The sequence below is a fragment of the Gouania willdenowi genome, chromosome 5, assembly GCF_900634775.1.
Source record: "Gouania willdenowi chromosome 5, fGouWil2.1, whole genome shotgun sequence".
Classification (NCBI taxonomy): Eukaryota; Metazoa; Chordata; class Actinopteri; order Blenniiformes; family Gobiesocidae; genus Gouania; species Gouania willdenowi.
The window spans coordinates 15,039,805-15,065,187 of record NC_041048.1 but is presented as its reverse complement, the minus strand read 5'-3'; the positions used below and the strand labels follow the sequence as shown (position 1 = coordinate 15,065,187).

The window sequence follows — 25,383 nt, the reverse complement described above, 5'->3', positions numbered from 1 at the left end:
ACACTTAAAGATCCTCAAAAGCTATAGACATCGTCCCGAGATCCAGAGACATTCAGGAACAAATAATTAAAAAAGTATTTGAAATCTATCAATCTGGAAAAGGTTATGAAGCCAGGCAGTAAAAGCCATTATCCACAAATGGCGAAAACACAGAACAGTGGTGAACTTTCCCAGGTGTGGCCGTCCGACCAAAATTACCCCAAGAGCGTAGCGACGACTCATCCAAGATGTGACAAAAGACCCTGCAACAACATCTAAAGAACTACAGGCATCACTTGTTTCAGTTAAGGTCAGTGTTCATGACTCCACAACAAGAAAGAGACTGGGCAAATGTCCAGCATGGCAGAGTTCCAAAACCAAAACCACTGCTAAGCAAAAAGAACATTAAGGCTCGTCTCATTTTTGCCAGAAAACATCTTGATGATCCCCAAGACTTTTGCGAAAATATTCTGTGGAATGACAAGACAAAAGTTGAACATTTTGGAAGGTCTGTGTCCCATTACATCTGATGTAAACATAACACCACATTTCAGGAAAAGAACATACCTAAAATATGGTGGTGGCGGTGTGATGGTCTGGGGCTGTTTTGCTACTTCAGGACCAGGAAGACTTGCTGTGATAAATGGAAGCATGAATTCTGCTGTCTACCAAAAATTCCTCAAGGACAATGTACGGCCATCTGTTCCTGACCTCAAGCTGAAGCAAACTTGGGTTCTACAGCAGGACAATGATCCATAACACACCAGCAAGTCCACCTCTGAATGGCTGAAGAAAAATAAAATGAAGACTTTGGAGTGGCCTAGTCAATGTCCTGACCTCAATTCTATTGAGATGCTGTGGCATAACCTTAAAAAGGCGGTTCATGCTCGAAAACCCTCCAATGTGGCTGAATTACAACAATTCTGCAAAGATGAGTGGGCCAAAATTCCTCCACAGCGTTGTAAAACACTAGTTATCGCAAACGCTTCAGTGCAGTAGTTGCTGCTAAGGGTGGCCCAACCAGTTATTAGGTTTAGGGGGCAAACACTTTTTCACACAGGGCTGAGTAGCTTTGGATTTTTTTCTTCCTCATTAATAAAACCCTTCATTTAAAAACTGCATTTTGTGTTTACTTGTGTTATCTTTGAATAATGTTTACATTTTTTTTAAAAATTTAAACATTTAAGTGCGGAAAACATGCAAAAAAGTAAGAAATCAGGAAGGGGAAAACACTTTTACACACCACTGTATGTGCCAGTAAAGTACTCCAACTGTCAGCTTGATATTATTGAAGATAAAGTCCAACATACATGTTTTTCCTGTGTGAGGAAACTTCGTTAACAACAGAAATCCTATGAAGAGAAAACATGCAATTTAAACACAGAAAAGCATGGGCCCACAAAAGGACCAAAGCGAGTTAATCTATAGCCCTATAATCTAAATATTAAGATTCATAATTTTATTCAGCTACCATTAAAATGTGTAGGAATTCAGGTGTGATTGTGCCATGTTGTTTTGAAACATTTGTACTTTGTACATATTTATAGCATCAATACATTTCTTGGATACATTTATTCTCAATACATGGCCATGCTAATCATGGTTACAGCTTGAGATGCTACTATAGTTAGTTTAGAGATTGGTTGACCTGAATTTTAAACTGTGGAAGGAACCTAAACTAACTAAAACTTTTGCATGCTTAAAGAGATTCAAACCCTATTCTTTAAGCTGAGAGGTAGCATTGTTAACCTCCAATTTGTGCCTACGTATTTGTAACATCTCCAACCAAAGTACTTACAGGAAAACTAATGAATACATGGCACCCATTGTTCTTTACAATACGTTTGCATTTGGTTTATACATGGACATACATTGTAACATTCTTAGGCCGATGTCTCCTCATGATTTTCAAATTCCAGCAGTCCATAACAATCTGCTGTAATACTTTAGAATTGTTGTATTCTGTTGTAATCAAGCATGCTTTGAATTTTTAAGTGACTGTATTTGAGTCATTTCTCAGTATTATTCTTTTAGGGTCTTTCTCTGTTATCCAAGTTCTCCATTATCCCTCCCTATTTCCCCCACCCCTCCAAAATTAGTCTTCATTCTCCACCCACAAAAGCTTCTCCAGCTTTTCCCTGACACGTTTGATTTAGAAAAGCTTCAGTTCACAGCTCACAGGGATCTGTTTCTGGCTGACGTGCCAACCCTGCACTGATATTTGGACTCTTTTCAGGTAGTAAAGACTACTAATGATGCTTATTCAACACTAATGTTTAATAGACTGATTTCAAACTGTTTTTGTTGTTGTTTTTATTATCTTACTTTGCATTATTTAACTTAACTATGATGTGTTATTTTTGCCACTACAATGAAATGCTATTTGATATTGTGTATAGGTTGCAAAACAAAAGAGACGAGAATGCTGTTTGGCTTCTATCTGCTGTTTTGGGCTGTTATCCTGGGCATTGGAAAGAGTGATGCAGGTAGTGGACCACTATACTTATTGGATCTCAGAATTATCTTAATGTATAATGAGCTAATGGTTAAACCTTGGGTGGTGCACAAAAAGCAAATAAATGCCTCAATTTTTCATCCCGTTAATACAATGATCAGAGCATTATTGCTAATATTTTTCGAGAAGGGTTTTATATAAATATCTCGATTAAACTTTTGATGAGAATCAAAGTGTATCTCCTACTCTTGCCCAGCCTGAGTAAATCAAGCAAGCCATCTGGCAGTCTTAAAATATATGGTAATAAATCATTTCTCAGAAGTGAACAAAGCCTCTGTGTTATATCCTGGACAGAAAATGACAGATATTTGAGGAAGTTGTCTAAGGGTCATCATTTGAAAAGCGAGATTGTGATCGTTCTCAGGCTCACCCTGCAGTGAAGGATCCCCGAGGCCTTGGCTTGAATAGATGCTTTTGATAGTCTTTGACTGCCCTCCCATCTCCCAGTGTTATTGCATTGAGATTTTTTTGAATCAATGCCCTACTCCACATGGATTAAGGAGTGGAAACAGTTTTCAAGTTGTGGTCAGATCTGTGGGATACCGGAAAAAACTAGTGACTAGATAGTAAATATTCACTCCATAAACATAACTTCAGAAGTATCTTTGTAAAGTGCACAAGGGGTGACTTTTGTCTTATAAACTGTGGGAAGTAAACAAAGAGCTTGGTTCAGTTAGAATGATATTAGTGGACTTTATTTTTATGTCCAGATTCTTATGCAGATGTCAAACGTTTAATTATTAAAGGGCATTGAATAAATTGTTCTTTTTATGACATTGTTCACTAATAACTCGTCTGTCAGCCTCAGTGTTTTATACATCCATACAAAGACTGCAAATGTTTCTTAGTTTTGTAGTTTCAAAAAGTTGTGTTCTTTGGTATCATTTGTTGCATGTTGTGCAATCCTTTCTGCACAAAAGTCCAATTGACAAAATTTAAGGTCATCTAGTGTCCAATGACGTTTCTGAAACACCAATTATCTTGGTGAATTTTCCAAATCGTCCACATGAGCAATTGTCAATTGGCATTTCCTGTAATGATTAGTACTGGGAAAGTAGTGGTGGATTGCTGACACAGAAACCGATTTTGAAGAAGTTGAAAAGACTAACTTTGGTATTTCTTGTTTTTCAAACCATCAGTACATTCGGAGCTAAGAATCACAACAATTCAGGTAGGTCATTGTCTTTTATTGTTTTTCGGAATGAGAAAACCACCATTTTACTCAATGTTTCCACATTTAGCAAGATCCATACACGATGTCGAGAGGCACAGAGCTGGAAGGCTTTTGTATGGACCTGCTTTCCATCATATCCAAAAAACTGGGCTTTAACTACAGAGTTCAGCTGGTGAAGGATGGCTCATACGGCCGACAAGATGAAGACGGAAACTGGAATGGGATGATTGGAGAGGTGGTGAGAGGGGTGAGCAGATGTAATACTGAAGAGATCAAAAGGAGCCTGTGTGATCAAGAATCTAAAGTAATAAAGTTGTGCTGTTTATAAACCAAATGCATCCACGCTCTGAACACAGGAGACTGACCTTGCCATTGCTCCATTGACTCTCACGGCCATGCGGGAGAGGGCTGTGGAGATGACCAAACCATTCATGCAGACAGGCATCAGCATCCTGCTGAGGAAGGATGTCTCAGAGGGATCCAACCTCTTTGATTTCCTCACTGCCTTTACTGCAGAGACCTGGGTAGGCATACTCATCGCCTACCTTGGGACGGCTGCTTGCTTCTTTGTAGTCTCCAGGTTAGTGATGGCAGGTTTTTTAATGAAAGAGGTTTTTTTTTATTCAATATTGTCTGTTTATGTGACCCTGGAGGGTTTTTTCTCTCCACATTTCCCATGGCAAAGGGAATCCTTTGAGTGCAGTCACATAAATATTTAACACATATTTCTCGTATGAAAATGCAGACTCAGCCCGTGTGAATGGAGTGAACCACAGAGTGAGCCAAACACATTTGGTTTCCTCCACAGTCTGTGGTACACAGCTGGAGCTCTCACTCTACAAGGTGACACATTCAAATCTGACCACTATATTGAAAACAAAGATATAGAATATCTATACTTTCCTGAAAGTTATCAGTTACTATTTTATGATGTATTTATTTTTCTCTCTCTTGGTTCACAGGCGCTGGTCCTCATCCCAAAGCGCTGTCAGGACGAGTCATCATCAGCAGCTGGTGGCTGTTCACCATCGTTCTTTTGGCTTGTTATTTTTCTAACCTTAACTTCTCTACAAGGTCAGAGTCCGCTCCCCTGACGATGAAAGGCTTTGAGGACTTGGCCAATCAGGATAAGATCGAGTACGGCTGTTTGTCTGCTTCCTCCACTATGGCTTTCTTCAAGGTGAACAAATTATCATGGGGGATAGTTCTGAAACTGGGGTTCTTAAGAGTGGTTTGTGGCCAAATAGTGGGCAGTAAAGGTATTACTGTATATTATCCCTTTAATGGTGGCCATTAGAGGTAATTACTACATAACAATCTCATAATAACTTGAAAGTACAGATGGATGCACATAACAGAGGTGATTATAATTTGTCATTCATTTATAATAATTACAATCAACTGGGTCTTTAAGTGAGTTTTACATTGTTCCCATTGTTTGTGGGTGTTCATTAAAATAGTTTAGCTGCACCCCTACATTGGATTGTCAAATACATTATATGCACCATACTGAGCTCCATGTTGATGGTAAACAGCATTAGATCAAGTGAGGGAATGGATCCTCATAGCAACAGGTTTGTATATTGTATGTGTGAAAGTGTCAAAAACACTCAAGTTAGCAGTCAAATTGGCTTTTTATGTGGATGAACACTTGCTTATGAAAAGTGTGTTAAGGTCATCCATGGCAATGTCAATGTACATTGCCATGGATGTACTGACATCAAATGTATATAAAAACAAATCTTGCATGTCTAAATATGAAAGTAGACTTTATTTTGAAAGGCAGGCTACCCATAGCATATGGATGTGGGCCACATCTTGCAATGATCCAGTACTTTTGGAATTCTTCTGGCCCGTTCAAAATAGATGTGAGCCATAATTGGCCCACATATGAGTTAGTTATCTTGAAGCCTATTTGAACCAGTTTTGTCTGAATTATGGTAAATTAGCGTCAACTAATCTGGATGTGAGCCAAAAAGGACCCATATATTAAGTACGATATCTATTTGGTCAGTCCTTGGCTGACATCTGGCATTGTGAGGGCTTAGTTGTGGCCAGGCTTTGGCAAAAGTGCCATTGTTCCATGCGGTATGTGGACCGGATGAACATGCCAGGTGATGTGGGCCCACTAGGCTAGATATGGACCAGAATAATTTTGGCATCTAACAATCTACCTTTACATGACAGGATTTATTTGCAGATAGGTTCTCGAGAGAATCCTGGTCTAATGTGAAAACTTGTCTTGTCTTTTACTTAGAATTCCAAAAAGCATGTGTATCGTCAAATCTACGAACACATGGAACGTTCAAAGAGTTTTGTGTCATCTATGGATGAGGGCGTCCAACGTGCTAAAGGGGGCAACTTTGCCTTTATTGGAGAGTCAGTTTCACTGGACCTTGCAGTTGCCCGTCACTGTGAGCTAATCAGAGTCCATGAAGTCATTGGCATGAGGGGATACAGCATTGCTGCTGCCCTCGGTGAGTCTGCTTTCCTTAAACACTGAAGATGGAAACACAGTTGTGATGGTAAAACTTTTAGTTTTTCAACTGCCTTTCTCATCCATAAAGGTTCTCCCATCATCAAGAACCTCAGTGTGGCAATCCTACAGCTGAGTGAAGCAGGAGAGCTAGCTTACCTGCGAAGTAAGTGGTGGGCCAGTAGCTGCATGGCAGAAAAGACCAAATCTGTTACTGTGCAACAGCACAGCATCAAAGGCATGTTCCTTGTCCTTACTGTCGGCCTTGGGCTCGGAGGACTGCTGGCTGTGTTGGAGCTAATCTCAAAGAGTCGCAAGAGTGCAGCACAGATGAAGGTATGAGCAAGAGCAGGGGTGCCCAATCCTGGTCCTCAAGGGCCCCTATCCAGCCTGTTTTAGATGTTTCCCTCTTCTAACACACCTGATTCAAATGTTTAACTCATCATCAAGCTCTGCAGAAGCCTGATAACAATCCTGGTCATTTCAATCAGGTGTGTTGGAAGAGGGAAACATATAAAACATGCTGGATAGGAGCCCTTGAGGACCAGGGTTGGGCACCCCTGAGCAAGAGTGTGTTGAAAAAAATCTCCTCAATCAAATAGACTGTGCAAATAAACCCTTTTATATTCAACATATTTTATTTTTAGTTCTCCTTAAAGTTGGAACTTTGGAGATTTTGAAGTAATTTACAAATTTGCACTCACATGTAGGTGAAAACATCATTGGCTGCCAGCCATCTTCAGACACAGCTACCCCCCTCACTGCCAGCCATTATACAGCATTTTGACTGATTTTTAAAGACCCACAGAATATTTTGTACTATGACCATGTAAAATTTAAAACCAGATTCTGTAAGAAAAGACTCTCTACTTTCATCAGATTTTTTTTTTGGTTCATACAAAAGGCCAGTTTCTGACAAAATAGCTGAGAAAAAAGGCTTTTTCTGAAAAAAAAACAAAAAACATTATTATTATTTTGCTATCTGGCTAATCTCTCATCCAAAGGTACACTGCTGCCACTTACATGCCACCAGTTGGTCACTACATTATAGTACAAGGCTGATATTCATTGGAGAGGTCCGTAACAGTGTCTCCTAGCAACCGCCTTTGAAAAACACAATTGACGTATACAGTATATGTCAATGGCAGTGAGCGGTTGGATATGAAATTATGTATATATAGGTCAATGGCACTGAGTGAGTTAATGTTATAAATGTTTTTTCTGCAGAAGTCATGCTGTAGTGTAATGACAGAAGAAGTGAGTCTGCGTTTGATGAACAACAATGCAAAGAGACCCCAGGAGAGTGTGGAAGACAAGGAAAAAGCCTGAATGCTGCTTTTGAATGTTTACTCTTTTCTCTTCTCTCTACTTCTTGTTTGTTGTTGATTTTTCACATCTAACATCCATCCATCTTCAAACCTGCTAATTCCCATTTATCAGGGTCGCGGGGGTCTGCTGGTGCCAATTTCCGGCTCTCATTGGGCGCTGGGCAGGGGTACACCCTGGACAGGGCCAGTCCATCGCAGGGCGACATAGACAGACAACCACTCACTCTCTCATTCACTCCTATGGGCAATTTAGAGACTCCATTCAACCTTACAGTCATGTTTTTGGATTGTGGGAGGAAGCCAGAGTACCCGGAGGAAACCCACGCAGCACGGGGAGAACAGGCAAACTCCACACAGAAAGGACCCAGGTGTCCACCCCAGGGCTTGAACCCAGGACCTTCTTGCTGTGAGGTGGACGTGCTAACCACTAAGCCATATTACCTTCTCAATTATTACTAATGGACAAGTTCTTGGAAAATACACGCTTTATTAACTTTGCCTTCTAACACTTATGATTTGGAGAAATTCTGTAGTTATAACAGTGTTGTTTTAAAAAATCTACATTTACACCTTAAAAATGTAGTTTGAATAATAAATAACTTTTTCCTCCCGTGCTGTTTGTGAAATTGACAGTCTATCATTTTTTTCTCCTGAACTACTTCATAAATAAAAGCTTTTGATAAATGTAAACATGTTAGCATGGCTAATAAATTATAGAGGTACTGCTTTGTAACTTGGCTCTTCTCATGCTTCTTGTCTTCGTGTTGATGGTTGCTCTTCTTCTTGTATTGGATTGTAAAAAAAAGTCTAATCTACAAAAACAAGACACAAACAGAAAAAACAAAGTCCACTCTTATAACTGTGACTGCAGTTTTTAGTCTTTTGTTCCTATTGTGACTCACCTTCTGAAAAAAGTGGTGATTTGCATCGGATCTCTCTCATCTTATAATCAAAAAGGGCCTTCATCTCCCTCTGCAGGGTGCCTTCATGCTGATCAGCACAAGCTGGCACACGAGAGGGCACAAACTCAAGGCTGTCAGTACTGCCATCACCGCTGCTGTTGGACGTGTTGTCTGACAGACACAGACCGTTGGGGATCGGTGTAAACTTATCGTTGTAGCTGCCATACCTTTGAGTGTTCTGTGTTTGCCAGTTGAGAGCAGACTTGCGGTTCACCATCGGCGTCTCGGAGCTACTCTGCTTTCGAGGGCAACTGCGGGAGCGGGTATTTTTTCTTATCGGAGTGGATGGTTGAGTTGAGGCAGGAGCCTCAAGGGTCCGTCTGACTCTGGCAGGGGAGCGTGGAGGGATAAGTGGTAAAGTTATGGCTTCAGATTGTTGCAGAGTCGGAGGCTGGGGGAATAACTCTGCTGGGGTTTCTGGTTGACATCCAGGTCTATTGGCCACTTTGCTATCTGACTCTATGGGTAAACTCTCAGATCTTTTTTGCTGCTCTTGCTCAAATGTGTGACTTGTCTGCTGTTCAGCATTGTCACTCTCCAGCTCTTCCTGAATAATTGGATTTTGGCTGTCGAGAGCAGAAGCGTCAGGCCAAGAACGTTGAGACGAGGTCTCAAGGTCAAAGCTTTCAGCTCTCACGCAGGGCGCTGCCCCTGACTGGTGGGAATCGATAGAGGACATCCGCCTGAAAATCCCTCTCCTTGGCTCTGAGGGTTCATGAATTTTAACTCTGTGAGCACGCCTCAGTGGCTCACTCAGGGCAGCTTTGTGGATGGCTGCCTTGGCTGGAGGCCCTTGGAGCAAAAAAGACAAGTCCCCATTTTTGCTGTCCTGAGAGAGGTTATCCAGATCCATTCGAAAATACAGAGCGCGTCCATCTTCTGAGGACTGGACGGAGGAGTCTAGTGACGGCTGTCTTTGAGGACCTCCCTTCATGTGTTTCTGGGCGGCTTTTTGAAACTGTTTCCTTGCTGCTTGCACTGCATTTGCAGGTTTTATCTTAATTTTTTTTTAAACACACAAAATAAAATTACTTTAAGATAACAGATAAAGGTAAAATTTAAAAAAAGTAAATGTACTGAAACATCATACTTTTCCTGTTATGTCAATAACGGCGACATGTACAAAGATGGAAGACTCCGCCATTCCGTCCAAATAAACATGCCGATATCCTAAAACAGAATTTAAATAATCAATCTTTCCAGAGATGTTTCTTCATTTGGAATAACACTTGCTAACCCTTCATCCCCTTAGCTCTTTTTTTGCTTAATAATAAATCAGAATAATCCCCAGATGGCTACGAAATATCAAATGCAAATATAAGAATTACAGTTAATTAAAGTAGAAGAAAGCCGAAGAAGTTCACAGAGTAGTTTTTCAACTAAATTCCATATTCCTGCCCCTTCACTAATTTTCCCTTAGGTTTGGTTGAAATTAAACAGACTTAAATGTCTTTGTTGGTAATGTAATTAGCTCATACTGCACATGTAAGTCAGACTGAAGGCAATAATAATTGATACCTGGCAGCAAGCTGTCAAAAGCTATAGTCCTCTGTCCAATAAAATCCCGTCCTATTGGATCATGATCCCAAACCTGAAATCGCACCAGAGCAATTTGCGGCATTTGGACATTAAAGACGAGGGTCTCCTCCCACATTGGATTGAAACCTGTATGAAAACAAAATACTTAAAACCACATAAATCAGCTCACTGTGACCTAAGTCAGCGTGTTTCCAACAATACCATTATCATCTACCACTCTGGTCTGCTGCTTGGAACAATCAACAGGAAGGCCGATAATTTCAACTTCAACAAAGGGATCAATTATCTGAAAACATTAAGCAACAGCAACTTAAAAATCCTGATACTTTTTTGAAATGTTATCCAGTGATAACCTTGAGAATGCAACAAAGAACGATTCTATGCCTCTAAAGTTAAATGTTCTTACCTCTCCTCTGTCCCCAAACATGGAGGCTTGAGGCTTTGGAAGCTGCTGTCCGCTGATGATCTTCAACACTAATTGGGTTTTTCTATGTCCAGGTAAAGGATCCTCCAAAAAAGGATTAAAGGCAGCTGAGAAAATCAACATTGTTTATAACATCTTTATCATTTGGGATCGAAGGGTATCATTCACTCATACGCACCTTTACGCAAGCATTTGGGTTGAAGGATGTAGCCACAATTTCCATTGCTTGAGAACTTTGCTCGGTTCAGCTCCAGCATTCGACCCTCTGTCTGAAAATTCAATGCAACTAACAAGAAAAGACAAATTAAAATGCCTAATTTGGTCCCAATTTCAGTTTTTCTGACAGTTTCCTTACCCATATGGCATCCTGTGTTCCAGTACGGCTGAGGGTTGAAGTTGCTTGAATCCACTCGAAAGTTGGACGGATAGACCCTCAGGAGCTGGCGCTGATTGAAACGCACCAGCTCACCTGGCTTCAGCAGTAGGATCTGGTTCATCACGGTCTCATTCAGCGATGACACCTGCCAACTGTTTGTAAATGCTGCCACACAGATGACACCATGAAACACTTGTCCATGGAGGACTATGTGACAATGTAAAGTTCTGATGAGAGCGTACCTTGTGTTTCTATTTCATGAACACGAACAGACTTTGTGTATTTCACCAAGTCAGAAAGAGCTCGAGAGAGCCTCATTGTTTTCCGTTTCCTAAAGAAAGCGGCAGACAAAATAGTGAGCTTAGATGATCTATATTTTGGTTAAATCACAAGGGCTGTTCTTACTTTGGATGGTAAACAATCTGTGTCCTCTCCCTACTGACGCTGTGGTCCGATTCACCTTCAGACGTGGCTTTGTTTTTTATACGCACTCTCTTTTTTCTCTTCAAAGTGGCAAAAAAACAAAAAAAACTGCATTTGTATAGTAGATCAGAAAAATCTATTAATTTTCTTATTCTTTACTTGAAACCCACCGTTCTTTTAAAACTCCTTATGATATTCCTGCCAAACCTCCTCTTCAATTTGGGCTGATTAATTGATGGGCCAACATTCTCCTCCTAAAAAAGTTAAACTTTAAAGAACTTTTACTATCGTGTTATGCTGCGTTCACACCGTATGCGTCACGAAATGTCCGCACGTCCAGATTACATACAAAGTCAATGGATAGATGCGTCCCAGATGCGAAATCTTTCCTGTGCGGTGGTGCCGTCCGATACGCACGTCAAGTGAGTTGGTCGTGCAAGCGTGCTCCTGATTTTACGCCTATCCGCACACGCACGAGAGCTGAAAATATTGAACCTGTGCGGCTGTTTCGCATGACGAAAGCCAATCAAAATCTTTGTTGAGGATGACGTCAGGCTGTCAATACGGACACCGGTCTGTTCACCCATTCAACTATGGAGTAGAAGCTGTGTGTGACCACCTGGAGCTGTATGACACGACCTTTATAACCCGGGACCGGACTAGGAAGGATTTGGAGTGGAGGAGAATCAGCGAGGAGATGGTAGTAGCAGGTAAAAGTTCTCTCTGTAGTTTTCGTCTCTGAAAGTAGGCACTGAGCTAGGATAGCATTAGCCGCTAATCACACTGGCTTTTTTCACTGGTGGTTTATGTTTGTGAGAGGAGAAAAAAGAGCGCAGCTCCTCGCTTCAGCAGGCAGTGAAACTCACCCAGTTGGATGTGTCGTTGGTGGGCGGTGCTTCGCTTCAGACGTGTGAATGATGCGAATGGGGACACTTTTTGATCCTGCGGACCTTGCGGTACGTTTCGTATGGTAGAAGGCGCATTCGGTGTGAACGCAGCACTAAAGGTTGTGCATTAAAACCAGTCCTATAAATGTAGACGGTTTGTGCCAAGTTGCTGTTCCTAAACAAACTGGTTCCAGTTGGCTAATCTTAAACATGGCTTTAATGGTAAGGATAACTTGAAACTTTTTCAACACTTTTTCAAAGCGTTAACCACTATTTCATAAAGTACAACTTGCTTGTGAGTTGTCCTCGTTGTCTTCCACCTCCTCTTCATCATCCCCTGTGTCTTCATCAGACACATCGCCTTCCTCGGCATCAGGATCAAGGTTTGCTGGCAGTTTTTTTCCCTAAATATCCAGAATCAATCACCTAATGCAATAAATCTGTGACTAATAATAGACGTAATGTGAAAATGTTTTGGTAGACACTGAGCATACCTTGACTAAAATTTTTCCTTTCAGAATTTCAGGAGATGGCAGCTTCCTGCATTCGTATGCATTGACATTAGACAGGTCCAGTTTATCCTGCAGCACCTCTATCAGATATGCAGCCATCTTCTTCTGCTGAGGCACAGTACAGTGGTTCTCAATGGACAAGATCACTGGGTATCTGAAAGAATGGTGAGAGAGTAGCATTGAAGTGGGATTGATCATACAATTGAATAACATCAATATGAGGGCTGTTACGGTGATTTTATGAAGGCATATTTGTTGATTGTTTCTATCACGTCCTTGAAGAGGATTTTTGATGTTAAGGTGTAGCCGTGATGAATAATGGGTTCTCCGTCCGGACCATCCCAGCAGTCCACTGAGGTAACAGAAAGATACTTGCTAGGTTATGATGATATCACAGATAGGACAAATGAAGACAGTGAGGACTCCTACCCTCCACACAGCGACAGCCTGCCTGTAGAACATAAGCGTACATTTCAACTCTGGACTGAGAGAGCAGCTGGTCTCCTGTCAGGTAGGTGTTGTGTGATGTGGAGATGAAGTAGTTGGTGAGAGGCTGCGTCATGTCTTGGTTCACCTGGTTGTGTTCAGGATTGAAGATGTCACCTGCAGGACTCCGCAAATAGTTGGTAAAACCTGAAGGAGGTGACAGATGCTGCATTGGTACCATGCCTGTCATTCCTGGATAATTCACATGTGCTGTATGCATTGATTGACATACCATCGATACCCAGTACCAGATGCTGCAGATTCAGAGGACAAGGCTCAAACCGAGCAACAATGTCGATGAGGTACTCTCTAGTAAGGCCTCGAATCTGCAAAACAAAAGCACGAAGGTTATCTTTAGAAAATGATTTGTGCAAGGCATAATCGTAATCTACGATGAATTACCTTTGAAACAATATATCACACGACTATGTTCCCGTGAATTTGAAAATTACCGGAAATGGGGCGTACGCCCCCAGGCCCCATTAAAAAAAAAGGGCTCAGAGAGTATTCATACCAAACTGCATTCCGATCTAACGAGAACTAACGAAGGAGTAGTCATTTGAAAAATGAGTCCCCCGGCGTATCAGTGACACGTACGTGGTAATGGGCCCCATTTATGTATTAGTATGTGCCAATGATTCGGTACCACCAACTGTCATAATATTTGACTCGCAAATGATTGAGAAATCAACTTTTGTTTTTTCTTTTTCTTTTGTGCCCCAAATCGAAAGTCAAGCTCCAAGCGTCGAAGCGTATACATCCATAGATTATCCCTACCAAATTTTATCCCGATCCATTCACAAATATCAGAGTAGTAGCAATTTTAACTAGTGTACGTAACAACAACAACAACAACAACGTCTGTGGCGTTTTGAGTCCGGTAGTCCGGGGTCACGTACTGAGTTTGTAACTGTACTGAGATTGTAAGACAATCTGAGTATGTACTGCAATTGTACCTGTGCTGGAATTGCCATGCGCAAATTGTCATACTGAGATCACATCTTAGTTTTAATTCACATTAATATTGTGTATTAAGAAGTGTAATAATGTACTTTAAATATCTCGGCAAGTGTTTTGTCAGTAAAGTGTATTTTATGCCAAAAATAGTTTTGAACATTAACTATGAAATTGAATTAACAATCTCAGCACAGCGGAAGTAGCAAAAAGCTCAAAATAAAGTGCTTTAATTGAATTTTTAACACCAAATCTCTGCAGAAACGTGTAATTCACAATGCTGGAGTAGGCTTTGACCTTAAACAGAACTAAAGCATTCTTGCATTTTGGAGGTATGATCCTAACTCTCTGACTGTGACTTCAACTAAATTTGACAATTGGATCATTTTGACCCAGGGACCATTATAGTAACTTTTTTTATACAGCTTACGTGAAACTTGGAAAAGTCATAATATTTCAAGGTGAAAAAACATTATTTAGTTATTATTTTTTTAATGCTTTTTAACACAGAACTGAGTCTCTCTGACCCAGGGAGCACACAAGAGTTAAGTTTATTCTCTTGCCCGCCTTTTTGCTTATACTTCTTGAATTGTAGTCGTGATTGGCTGAATTCTATGGGCAGTTCTGAAGCAGTTAAATAAGTGTTCTTAATGAAGTTGTGCTAGCTTTTTGAGATGTAAGAAATGAGAAAACTATTTCCAGATTCTTTTTGCACATCTTCAAAGTTCACAGATGATATTTAAAAAGTTTGAAAGTGTTTTGGATTGGTTCCTTTTCAAGGTAACATGACATTTCGATCAGGGAATAAGCTGCAAGAGCCTGTGAACTCATAATGGATAAAAACTGATGAAAGACACATGAATAGTGGAAGTCTGTGCGTCTAATCTTTGTAAATTCACTGTAAAAGTAAACAATCAATGCCTCATTTTCGAAAATGTGTCACAGTTTCAACTTTACAGTCACCAACCATTACTTCTTCCACAAATTCTGTGTGCAGCGCATTTATACCTTCTGTTCATTTTCTAGAAAACGTGCAAGGTCATGTAGATCCAGAACTTCCTTTTGGTTGCTGTATGAGATCATTATCAAGTAGAGGTCTCTGCGTGTGGAAATCATCTTGTAAAAGGAACAAAATTCTTCAAAGCCCAGAGAGCCTTGGTTCTCATCCGTGTCCGCTTCCTGCAGAGCGACAAAACAATGTTTTCAACCACAGATAACTCAGTGTCCCTATGTGTGATTTTATACCCTTCCCCTGTCAAAGAAAACATGTAACCCTGTGTGACCATTTGGATATACAGTATGAATCTCTGTGAACAAAAATATCAACAAAACAATGAATAATGTGTGCAAGCAGAAACATCTTGGATTACTCATCGGTTTAAATCTCATTTTTGAGAAGTTTGATAAGAAAATGACTTGAACCATCAAAAATAACCTTGATAGTTTTGAACTGCTCACTCATTGCCTTTCTGTGGATACTGCCATGTACACTGTGAATCCTTGATTCTCAACTGAAAACAAATGGATTACCTAAAATATTTACCAAAAATCCATACAACATTATTACTGTAAATCAGTAATAAACATTGCATTTACACCTGAAGATTTTTATTTCTCAAAAATTCACTTTTATTCCCTGGCTTTTAATGCACCATGAGAGTGTTATGGTATTTCATGACCTATGATTGTTCTGTGATTTGTTTTGTTATTTATTTATTTTTTTTTTTACAATAGTATTTATTTTTTCTTTTACTCTACTGGTTTTTTTTAGGTTTACCTTTAATTTTATTTAATCTCTTTCATTTTTTCATTGACTTTTGATTAAGATCAGTGTGTTATCTTGTGTTGCTTTAATTCATTTAAGTGTAACCTGCCTCCAAGTGTTAGCTCTGAGCTAATCTTATATGGCAACATTTCAGTTTGATATTGTACATGGTCCTTCTACGAATAAACTATGGTACCACAGAGCTCCTCCACTTGAGGTTGGAGGCTAATGCTACTGCTGAACCAAAGCAATCACACAGTGCAACTAAAGCCATCTGTGGAAGCCATATGGTCGTCTTGTGGCCCTCTCCCGCTCTGCTTTGCCAAAGGACTGTATAAACATTTGTCCGCGGGATTCATCTCCACCCTCTTTGTTTCACTTCCTTTCTAACAGACAGGGACTTTGAAACACAGAGGAGTATTAAGCAATTCTTGCTGTTTTTTGTTTTACGACGAGATATTTTTCAGTTGGACCTTAGTTTATGCAATTAGCAGGATTTAAAATTAGCACTACAATCAACTAACAAGCTCATTTGCAAATCTCATTGCCTAGTTTTGTTCCAAAAGGTTGTTGTACATCAAACCAGTCTAAATGTCCCTCAAGTATAGTTTAGGTTTTTGGTATTTCCAGGTGTTCTTTCAAAGATGTTTTGGGAGTAAAACAAATACACCATTTTATAAGCAAATTCTGTAGGTACAGTATATGACCATGGAAATGACAGAGAAAAGACTGCTTATGCACTAGTTTGTTCGCACTACGTATATCCAAGCATGTGCAAAATACAAGAGAACACAAACTACACTCCCCTTCTTCCAGATAAGTCAAAATTGCACTATTTGGGAATTGTACAATAATTCCTAATTGGCGCAATTTTGACACGGTGTGAATTCCAAGATATACACACAAACACAGTGACAGGAGGACAAAGTGTCAGAAATGGCAAGAAAAATAAATGATGTTCCCAATTCATATTTCCGTTACAGTTGAGGCTATAATGGAGAACAGGCTCAACCAACTTGGCAACATTAATGTTTCACATTTTACTAATACTGGTCTTACCTGAAACATCTCCCTGACCTTCTGCCTGGGTAAATTCACATTGAGTTTATGAAGCAGCTGGTGAACCTCTCCAATGCTTAAAGAGCCATCCCCATTTTTGTCGGCCTCAGAGAAAGTCTGCTGTAACCACGTGGGACTCCAGTTAAGGATGATTAACAAGACCATTTGGGGAAAAATACAAAAAGATTTGATCACAGTGTGTGAATGCCTGTTTAAAGGATATTGATCCCTGGTCCGCTGCCTCCGAGCCAAACTGTCTTCATCACTGATACCCGCCATCAAGTACTTGAGGCCAGTGATCCAGGTGCGGGCCTCATCTGCATTAGTGGTGACCAGGTCTAGAGACTTCACACGCTGACCGTAGTAAATGCTAAAGCAGCAGTTTGGGTCAAAGCGGTTATCTGCGTAACGCCTGAAGATCTCAGACTTCTTTCCCTCACAGACCTCATGAATGGAGTCAATAGTTACTGAAACCAGACAGGACGGTGTTCAATTAGGGAATTCCAGCTCATGAAGTGTTTCAAAGCTATTTGGATCGGTGGTGTTGTAGTTGTGAATGGTCAGACATTTACTGTAAGTTGTACTCAGATTTGTGGCAATATTAATAACAATAATACTTACTTTCACTATGTAAATGCAAGTGAGGATGCATGAGCTGAACCCCTCTGAGGTAGTATAACCCTCTGTATAAGCCCTTAGAGTCAGAATTCCCCGTATGAATCAGTATCACATGTGTAACACCGGTGTCTGAGCATTTTACTCACTTTTGGCTTTGTCATGTTTTCGGGATGGACGCCAACGGATGCAGGACTTGTGCTCGTCCAAGTAAAAGAATCGTACGAGTCCTTTCTTCTTCCCCTTTAGTTTGCTCATCTGAGTGCCAATCTGCATGGTGCACATACAGCGCTCCACTAGATGGGGAACAGAAGGTGAATATTATCTATCTATCTATCTATCTATCTATTGTGTATTACTTCAACTGTCCAACTGTATGTATACTTGCTATGTGTGGTTCATGTGATACCTTGAAAAGCTATTTCAGAAAACCGGTCACCATTGGTTGATCTAATGCTTAACACATTTCACTTCATTAGAGCAAGTCAAAATTCACCTTGGAGGAACTTACTTATTCAGGACAGATTTAGAAAAAAAAGTCTGATGGAAATGTATAGAATATAAATGTGCTTGACATATTATGACAACACCCTGTGATGGACTGGCGCCCTGTCCAGGGTGTACCTCCACCTAAAGCCCAATGAGACCTAGAGATAGGCACCAGCGGACCCCCGCAACCCTGAAAAGGACCAAGCGGGGCAGAAAATGGATAGATGGATGGATGTTCAATCATTTTGCTTGTAAACACTTAAGAAATGAACTAAGGCCTAAATATGGGTGGAGACTATTCAACAGATACCTGTATAATACATTTTGATCAACAGGACTTGAGCAACTGATGATAGGAAACAACAGAGAGTTGTACATAATAATTTGCATGGATGTACCAAAGAACTATGGCAATTTGTTCAAAGAATTGAGAAACTTTTTTTTATGCGGAAAGATGACACAATGATGTGAAGACCGAACAAGTAGTTTTGAGAATTTCAATACTTCTCTGCAAAATGTACCAAAAGCAACTGAGAAAAACTGTATTAGAACGAGCTGTGTCTCCATATTGTTCACGGCACGGTGAGCAGTAACCTTTGTTTGTAATCTGGAGCTCAGATACATGTGACCCAACCTGGCACATCATTCAGGCTAATCCTCAAGGATTGTCTCCTGTCCATATGCCCATTATTTTCTTTAAATACCATCCCTGCTCTGTTTTGTTTGCTGAACTTTGACAATAAAACTTTAAGTCCAATATTTTAATATATGATCACTTTCAGCTGATCTTGTACACCACAGATACAAAACAAACAGTTGATGGCCAACCCACATTCTGAGTTTACCTATCTGACCCATTCTCCATTTGGGTTGCGCGACCACACTGCCCCCAATCCAAAAAAACTCCTCGGCCAGTCTGGAGATTGAAGCTTTCTGCCAGAGTTTTGGTGAGGTCATAATCGATGAGGTGGATGAATGAAGAGTGTTTGAGGTCTTTCTTTCACCATAAGTGTCAGAGGCTCTTCGGCTTGGGGGAGAAACACCTCCATAAGAAGAGGGAGATCCTAAATTTTGGGTGCTGGTCTTCCTGGGTAAGAGCAAGGACAGCGGTGGGCTGGTGCTCAGCCCTGGTGACTTCGGAGCCATTGCTGGGCTGCTGCTCATCTCTGAACTGTTCATTTGGTCCCAGCCTTGAACATAAACCCACCGTCTTCGTCACACAGCTGAGCTCTTCTAAGATCCGTCTCCATCCAACAGCATGTTCTTATCCTACACTTACAGTACCTCCAATCTGAAAGTATTCCCATTCTGAAGCTTCAATCTGCAAAATCTTGTGTCCAGTTTTCCAATTTGATGTGCATTTTTATCGCTCCTTGTTCTCTGCATCCAGAGAGAGCTTGTTTAGTAGAAGTGAGCAACACGTGTTTTGAGTCACTAAATCTTCCTCAAGCTGTAATCCTGGTGAGGAGCTTCAGCCTTCATGGATGGATTTCACCACTGATAAGCCCCTGAGAGAGTGTTGATAGGAGTGCAAGTAACTGCCTGTGTGGGATTCAATTGTATTCTTTAATAAGATAATATAAAATATTGATGTGTATATTTGTGATGGATGGATTTCCATAGCTAGCAGACAAAAAAAGAAAACAATCAAGACTTTGAATAAACGAACAGGGTTTTGGGTGCCCTGAATTCAACTGTGTGCAATGGATCCTCTACAGGCAAGGGTGTGAAATACAGCTTGGTGTATCTTTAAAGGGATCCTCTACTATTTTTTGCAAGTTTGGCCTAAAATCTTTGAAATGTACTTAGTAGAAGATATACGCCTAACAAAACACAATATTTTGCATCATATTATTTGTATCGTTTTTTAAAAATGGGACAACTTTGCAATTTTCGATCTTGTCTTCCTCCATCTTGAAATGCATGGATCCACTGCCTGTAATCATCCTATTGTTTTATATTGGAGTGAAGCATTCAGCCTGATGTTTAAATCATTTAGCCAGCTCTTTGGTCAAAATACCAACTTGTGCTGCTTTTGGTTGTTCTAAAAAAAAAAAAAAAAATCAGGAAAAGTTACAAATTCCAATATAAACCTATTTTGCTAACAAAAGACAATAAAAACCGTTGAGACCCGAAAATGTATCTGTGACAGCAGGGGACAACAGTTCCACCTCTGGGGTTTTGTAGTAGACAATGAAGCAGAGAAAAAGTGCTCTCCTAATAGACCTTTACTCTCTGTTACGCGGTGATGATGCTCTGGTGGCTGAAGTTAGGAGTACTCACGGACTGTTGAAGACGCACAAACCCGAGGATAGAAGTCCTTTTGGGTGAGAAATGGAACTGTATCTTGAATTGTAAATTTGGTATTAAACTGAATATGGTGCATAATAATGCATTTTGTTAGCAATCAATGTTCTGATAAGTACATTTCAAAGATTTTAGGCCAAACTTGTAAAAACAGTGGAGGATCCCTCATTCAGTGCCAGCCATTTTCAGAATTTCTACCCAGCTCAGTGCCAGCCGTTTTAGAGCATTGGACAAACTTTTAAAGACCCACAGAATATTTTGTTCTCTGACAATCTGACAGATTAGACTCTCTACTTTCGTCAGAAAAAAGATTTTTGTTTCTAGCTTATTTCGCTCTTCCGTAATCAGCAGTTGAATAGAGGCGAGTTTCACACAAATCGCCAGTTTCTGACAAAAAGCTGAGAAAAAGAGCTTTTTTCTAAAAAAAAATGTATTAGTGATTTTGAAGCAATTTTTTTTTTTTTTTTTTTTTTTGCTTTAGGGACACCTCAACATTGATTTCCTACTATAAAGCTACAAAAACAACACTGAGACCAGGCTTTTGATGGCAAAATAATTATTTTGCTATCTGTGTCAGAGTTGAACGGTTTGCTTACTGTATTTTGTACATCCTCCAAGTCTCTCCCCCCGTCATTCTCCACATACGCAACTTCCTCCTCCTACCGGAAATGCAGTGTCAGCGCTTGCCCCGTATTTTTGATCGTTTTCTCTCACCATCACGACACTCGCAATATTCCACTTAGTTCTACACATGCTCTGGTTGAGTGTGCACTGCTGTGAGCTGCGAGGAACTTCAGCATCAACTCTCGTAGCACCATTTTCTGTCTTGTAAACTCTTTTCCTCTCCCTCTGAGCTCTGCCCATCACGGATGATCTCTCATCCAAAGGTGCGCTGCTGCCACCTACATGGCACCAGTTGGTCACTACATCATTATACAAGTTAGATATTCACGGGAGACCTTCGTCGCACTGTCTCCTAGCAACCCCAGCCGAAAAATACAATTCACGTCTTTAGACATGAATGGCACTCAATGAGTTAAGAAAGCAAGAGGTTTGGAATTGACATGATACATTTATTTATTTTGTATAACTCAATTGATACATCAAAAAGCATGATTTTTTTTCCCGGTGTGTATGAGTTACAGTAACCAATATCAAAATTCTGCCCTAAAGGGCAAACTTACCTTTTTTCTATACATAAATATATATACATATATATATACATATTTTAAACAATAAGAAATACATTTAATTTCACAAAAGCCTGTTTTTCAATTTCTATGTTTACTGGATTTTGAAATGTTCTATTGGCTATGTAAATGGCTTGTAATTTTATAAAAATCAGTTTAATTTACTGTGATTGCTGCAGTTTCCTCCCACCTCCCAATAATATGAATGTTTTGATAGAGGGAGTCACTACGAACGGGCCAATGTTGGAAAGATAGCATAATCTGAGCAAAAATACCTCCACTAAGCTCTGCCCCCTCCGCAATGCTCCAATTGGGGCTCTGTCCAAAGCTACGCCCCCACAAACTTAAACATACATCTAATATAATAAATAAAAAATCTCTCTGCATCACTCTTCAGAGGTGGGCGCGGGAAAGATAAGACATGAAGGCATGTGATTGGTTGGTTCCATTCAGACCAAAGGGCAGAGATTGGTCAGTTTTTAGGGATGGAAGGACAATTTCACCCAGTACACCACAAAGTGTTTCTGAATAAGATTTCAAACTTTACATTTAATACCAGTGTGTGGTACTGGAACAAGCAGCTCCATATCTGCACAGGAATGTGTTGAAGGAGGATGAGTGATGTATGAACACAGTGTGACACTTCTTAGCCTGCATTACTAATTAGAATACAGGGTGATTGGCAGAAATGACTGGGTTCTATTATCACTTTGTTGATTGGGAACAATCATTATTGAACCAGGGAAGTGAAGTCAAACACAATCTATCGGTATAGGACACAAACCTTTGTTTGCTCGTTGTACAGCATTGATCAACAGAGTCAATTTACACCAAAATCATTCCAGAGCCTGTCAAAGACTTTAGCATCAGGGATTAAATGGATTTATGAATCATTGAGGCGAGGAATGCTCATTTCCTAGGTGGGCTGCAGTTCTGCACGTTTCTGATGTCGTCTTTCTCTAATAGACTCAAATCTAATGAATGTCCACGAGCAGTTTCACAGACATAACATTACATCCAAGCACATTTAGGTATTTTCCTGCCAAAGCACCAATACTGTAATGCAGGGTTGTCAAACTCATTTTAGTCCAGAGACCAGTTTGATCTCAAGTGGGCAACAGACTTTAGGTGGGAATAAGAACTATTTTAACATCATTGTGCCCTAGTTTTTAATATCAATCCCTGCAGGATCTTTGCTTAAAAATTACCAGAATTGATTTTGAAACATATTTAGAGTTCTTTTCACAATTTGCAATTAAAAATGACTGCATTCATGTGATTTAAACAAAGGAAAACTGCAAGCCCCTAAAAATGTTGTAGTTTCATTAAATTGGTGAGTATGAGATATCTACAACTGGATTATTTAGTAATTTATACAATAATTAATGAATTGTCTGTCACATTTACTGACCCCTGCGGGCCCAATTGGATGCCCTAAAATAGACATAGGCAACTGGCCCCTAAAGTAAATGCGCAAAATTACTTCAAAAAGCATGCAAAATTACAGAAATATACATTAGACATGTAAATACACAAAATGACTGCAAAAACACAAAACAAAAACAACACAAAATTTGAAAAAAATTCAAAAACAACCACAAAAAACTAAATAAAAACAATAAATTATACCAAAAACACATTAAATGACAACACAAACTCATTCTTCTTTCCTCTATTGATGCTCAGAATGGTAATTATTCTATAAATATTGACATAAAAGTTGAGAATGATCATTTTTGTGGCTCCGCTGTGGTAAAAGTTGCTCATCTCTGCTCTAAAGGGCCGGATTTGGCCCCTAGGCCTTGAGTTTGACACGTGCTGTAATGAAAACAATTTTCAGAGTGGGATTGATTTGAACTTTAATTTGTATTATACAAGTTTTCCAACAAAACAAAACAAAACATTGAAAAAAGAGAGAAGTGAAACCTTACTTCCAAACCAAAACTACAACAGGATTCGTCAAAGTAATGGATATTGCTATTATTACACTGTACCCAACATATACTGAGTGAGGGTATGATAATAAGACATAAAAGTGTTTGTTTTTTAAAAAATCTTGCACCTCAGGATTTCACATCACTTGGTGTCCTTGTTTCTATTCTATGAGAGACAGAAGCTCGAGGTTTGGAGAGATAAAATCTATACTTTCGTTCTGTGGGGTTTGGATATAATATGTACTCAAATAATAATAATGGGATAGGGGGTTAATGTATTGCTTGTGTCAAATCAACAAAAACTGCCTGAGGATCGAGTCCATCCTCTATTGTAAATGCCCTGTGATTGCATTCTGTGTCAGGTATCAGCAACAATAGAAAATGCAGCTTTGCAAATCCAAATATAGTCTCTTTTTGGTTTCAAGTAAGAGCAAAAGAAAAAAAAAAAAAAAATCAATAGTCAATTTAAGTTTGTAGCAAGCAAACATACCATATCAACAAACATCTTATTTACAATATTATTGTATTTACATCCAAGAAAACTGAAGGAAAGTGTATTTAAATTCAATGTTCATTTTGACTCTTGATTTGAAAAAATGTAACAGGGAGTACGGTGCGCTATGCAAGGTTTTTTATTTAAAAAGTGCAATTCCTTTTTTTTTCTTAAAGTAAAAAAATATATATTCATACTTTGTATATATGTAGAAATGTTGTTCATATAAACAGCAATTGTGGATGTAGGAGCCCTAAAACCAGTGACTAAAAATGAATGCTTTCGGTTGATAGGCAGCAAAATAGTGTAGAATATAAATTATCTCACAATACTCTGTAGAAAACCAGAAGTACCGCATTTCAACATAAAGAGCTTTTTCCCCCCCACTTTCTTTTTAGGAGTCTTTCTATCTAGATATTTTTCGTTTAGATTAATATGGGCATGAGTGTCTTTCCCCCCTCACAATTTGGTTGTTAAAACATTTCTGGAAAAAAAAAACGTAACACTTTGATAAGGTATCCAAGCGTAAAATGGCGGTGGACCCAAGGGCCGCCCACAAAACCTGCAATACTTCAGGTTTATACAATACAAAAGGTAGATAAGCTCGTATACATGCGTACATGTTTGTATAAGGGTTTTTTTTTCTATCTCTTGCCTGTAGAATAACGGTGCTGCGCAAGCAAATACTTCTTAAAAACATCTACAGCGTTATAAAAAGCAAGCGGCTATTAAAACGCAGATAGTGGTAAGTGTGTGTCTCTTGTTTCCAGTGGTCTGCAGTGACACTGTGACACTGTCGCGTGTACCAATGTTTTGTGGCACCAAGAGTTTTTCATCGTCTGCTCGTGTTTCTTCCCTTCATATTCAAGTAGTGTTGTGTAGCTATATTTGCACATCTCAGAATAGCTTATACCAAAACAAAATCCTCGGAGGTGTCAAATGGAGGGTTTCCCACGTCACTGGAAAGATGTGCGTTCATATCTGAAGGAGTCCTCCTTTTGATTCACGCTCTTTAAAAACATGCTCATGCTACTTTCCAGTTTGTTTCATAAAAGTCAAACTGTCTCTGTTATAATTTTTTTTTTTTTACATATCTTATAACGTTTTGTCTTCTACAAAATTGACTGCAAAAGTCTCATTTTTTTTGTGTGACGCGGCCTCTGAGACATGCTGCTTTTCATTGAGTCCCGCTTTGATTGTGCAACTTTAGGATCCGTTGGTGAGTTGTGTGCTCTGTCTGTGTGCATCTGTGTTTGCGTCCTTGGAGTCCCGGGCGGTGCTCTTGGTGGCCTGGAGGGCCAGCTGGGCTTGCAGGTCTTTGACGACCGTCTCCAGGCTCTGTCGAGCCTCCCTCTCCTGCTGCAGTTCCTGCCTCAGCAGCTCTCGGTCGGCCTCGGCCTGCTGCAGCTGTGTGTGCAACTCTTCAATCTGTACAAAGAGCAATCAGCGTCAATGACGGCAAACACAATCCCTAATCAGACAGTTTCAGGATTTTC

General features: G+C 39.8%; 2 protein-coding genes across 2 annotated transcripts in view; both read right to left on the bottom strand.

Moving 5' to 3' along the window:
• Positions 1-4,291: 4,291 nt before the first annotated feature.
• On the bottom strand, positions 4,292-19,270 carry plch2b (phospholipase C, eta 2b). The gene is made up of 22 exons (XM_028446113.1): positions 19,248-19,270; positions 18,809-19,173; positions 17,624-17,770; positions 17,083-17,326; positions 16,860-16,989; positions 15,044-15,214; positions 13,314-13,407; positions 13,025-13,228; positions 12,827-12,947; positions 12,578-12,749; positions 12,377-12,487; positions 11,367-11,450; positions 11,179-11,276; positions 11,016-11,104; positions 10,753-10,938; positions 10,576-10,683; positions 10,380-10,504; positions 10,175-10,259; positions 9,953-10,099; positions 9,525-9,604; positions 8,375-9,431; positions 4,292-4,329 (listed from the first exon to the last, which is right to left on the bottom strand). Exons 1-22 carry the CDS (start codon positions 19,268-19,270, stop codon positions 4,292-4,294), a joined length of 3,879 nt encoding a protein of 1,292 aa, XP_028301914.1.
• Positions 19,271-23,300: 4,030 nt separating this feature from the next.
• LOC114463459 (ski oncogene) overlaps positions 23,301-25,383 on the bottom strand; it is a 40,850-nt gene continuing 38,767 nt past the window's right edge. The window contains 1 exon segment of the mRNA XM_074783803.1: positions 23,301-25,315. Within this exon segment, the coding sequence (XP_074639904.1) occupies positions 25,094-25,315 (222 nt within the window). The 3' untranslated portion in view covers positions 23,301-25,093.

Coding starts and splice junctions, on each gene's coding strand:
- plch2b (XM_028446113.1), bottom strand. CDS start 19,270: ATGGGAATACTTTCAGATTGGAG. Junction 12,488..12,577: donor AAGGAAAAATTTTAGTCAAG/GTATGCTCAGTG, acceptor CTGGATATTTAG/GGAAAAAAACTGCCAGCAAA. Junction 9,605..9,952: donor TTTTGACAGCTTGCTGCCAG/GTATCAATTATT, acceptor ATTCTGTTTTAG/GATATCGGCATGTTTATTTG.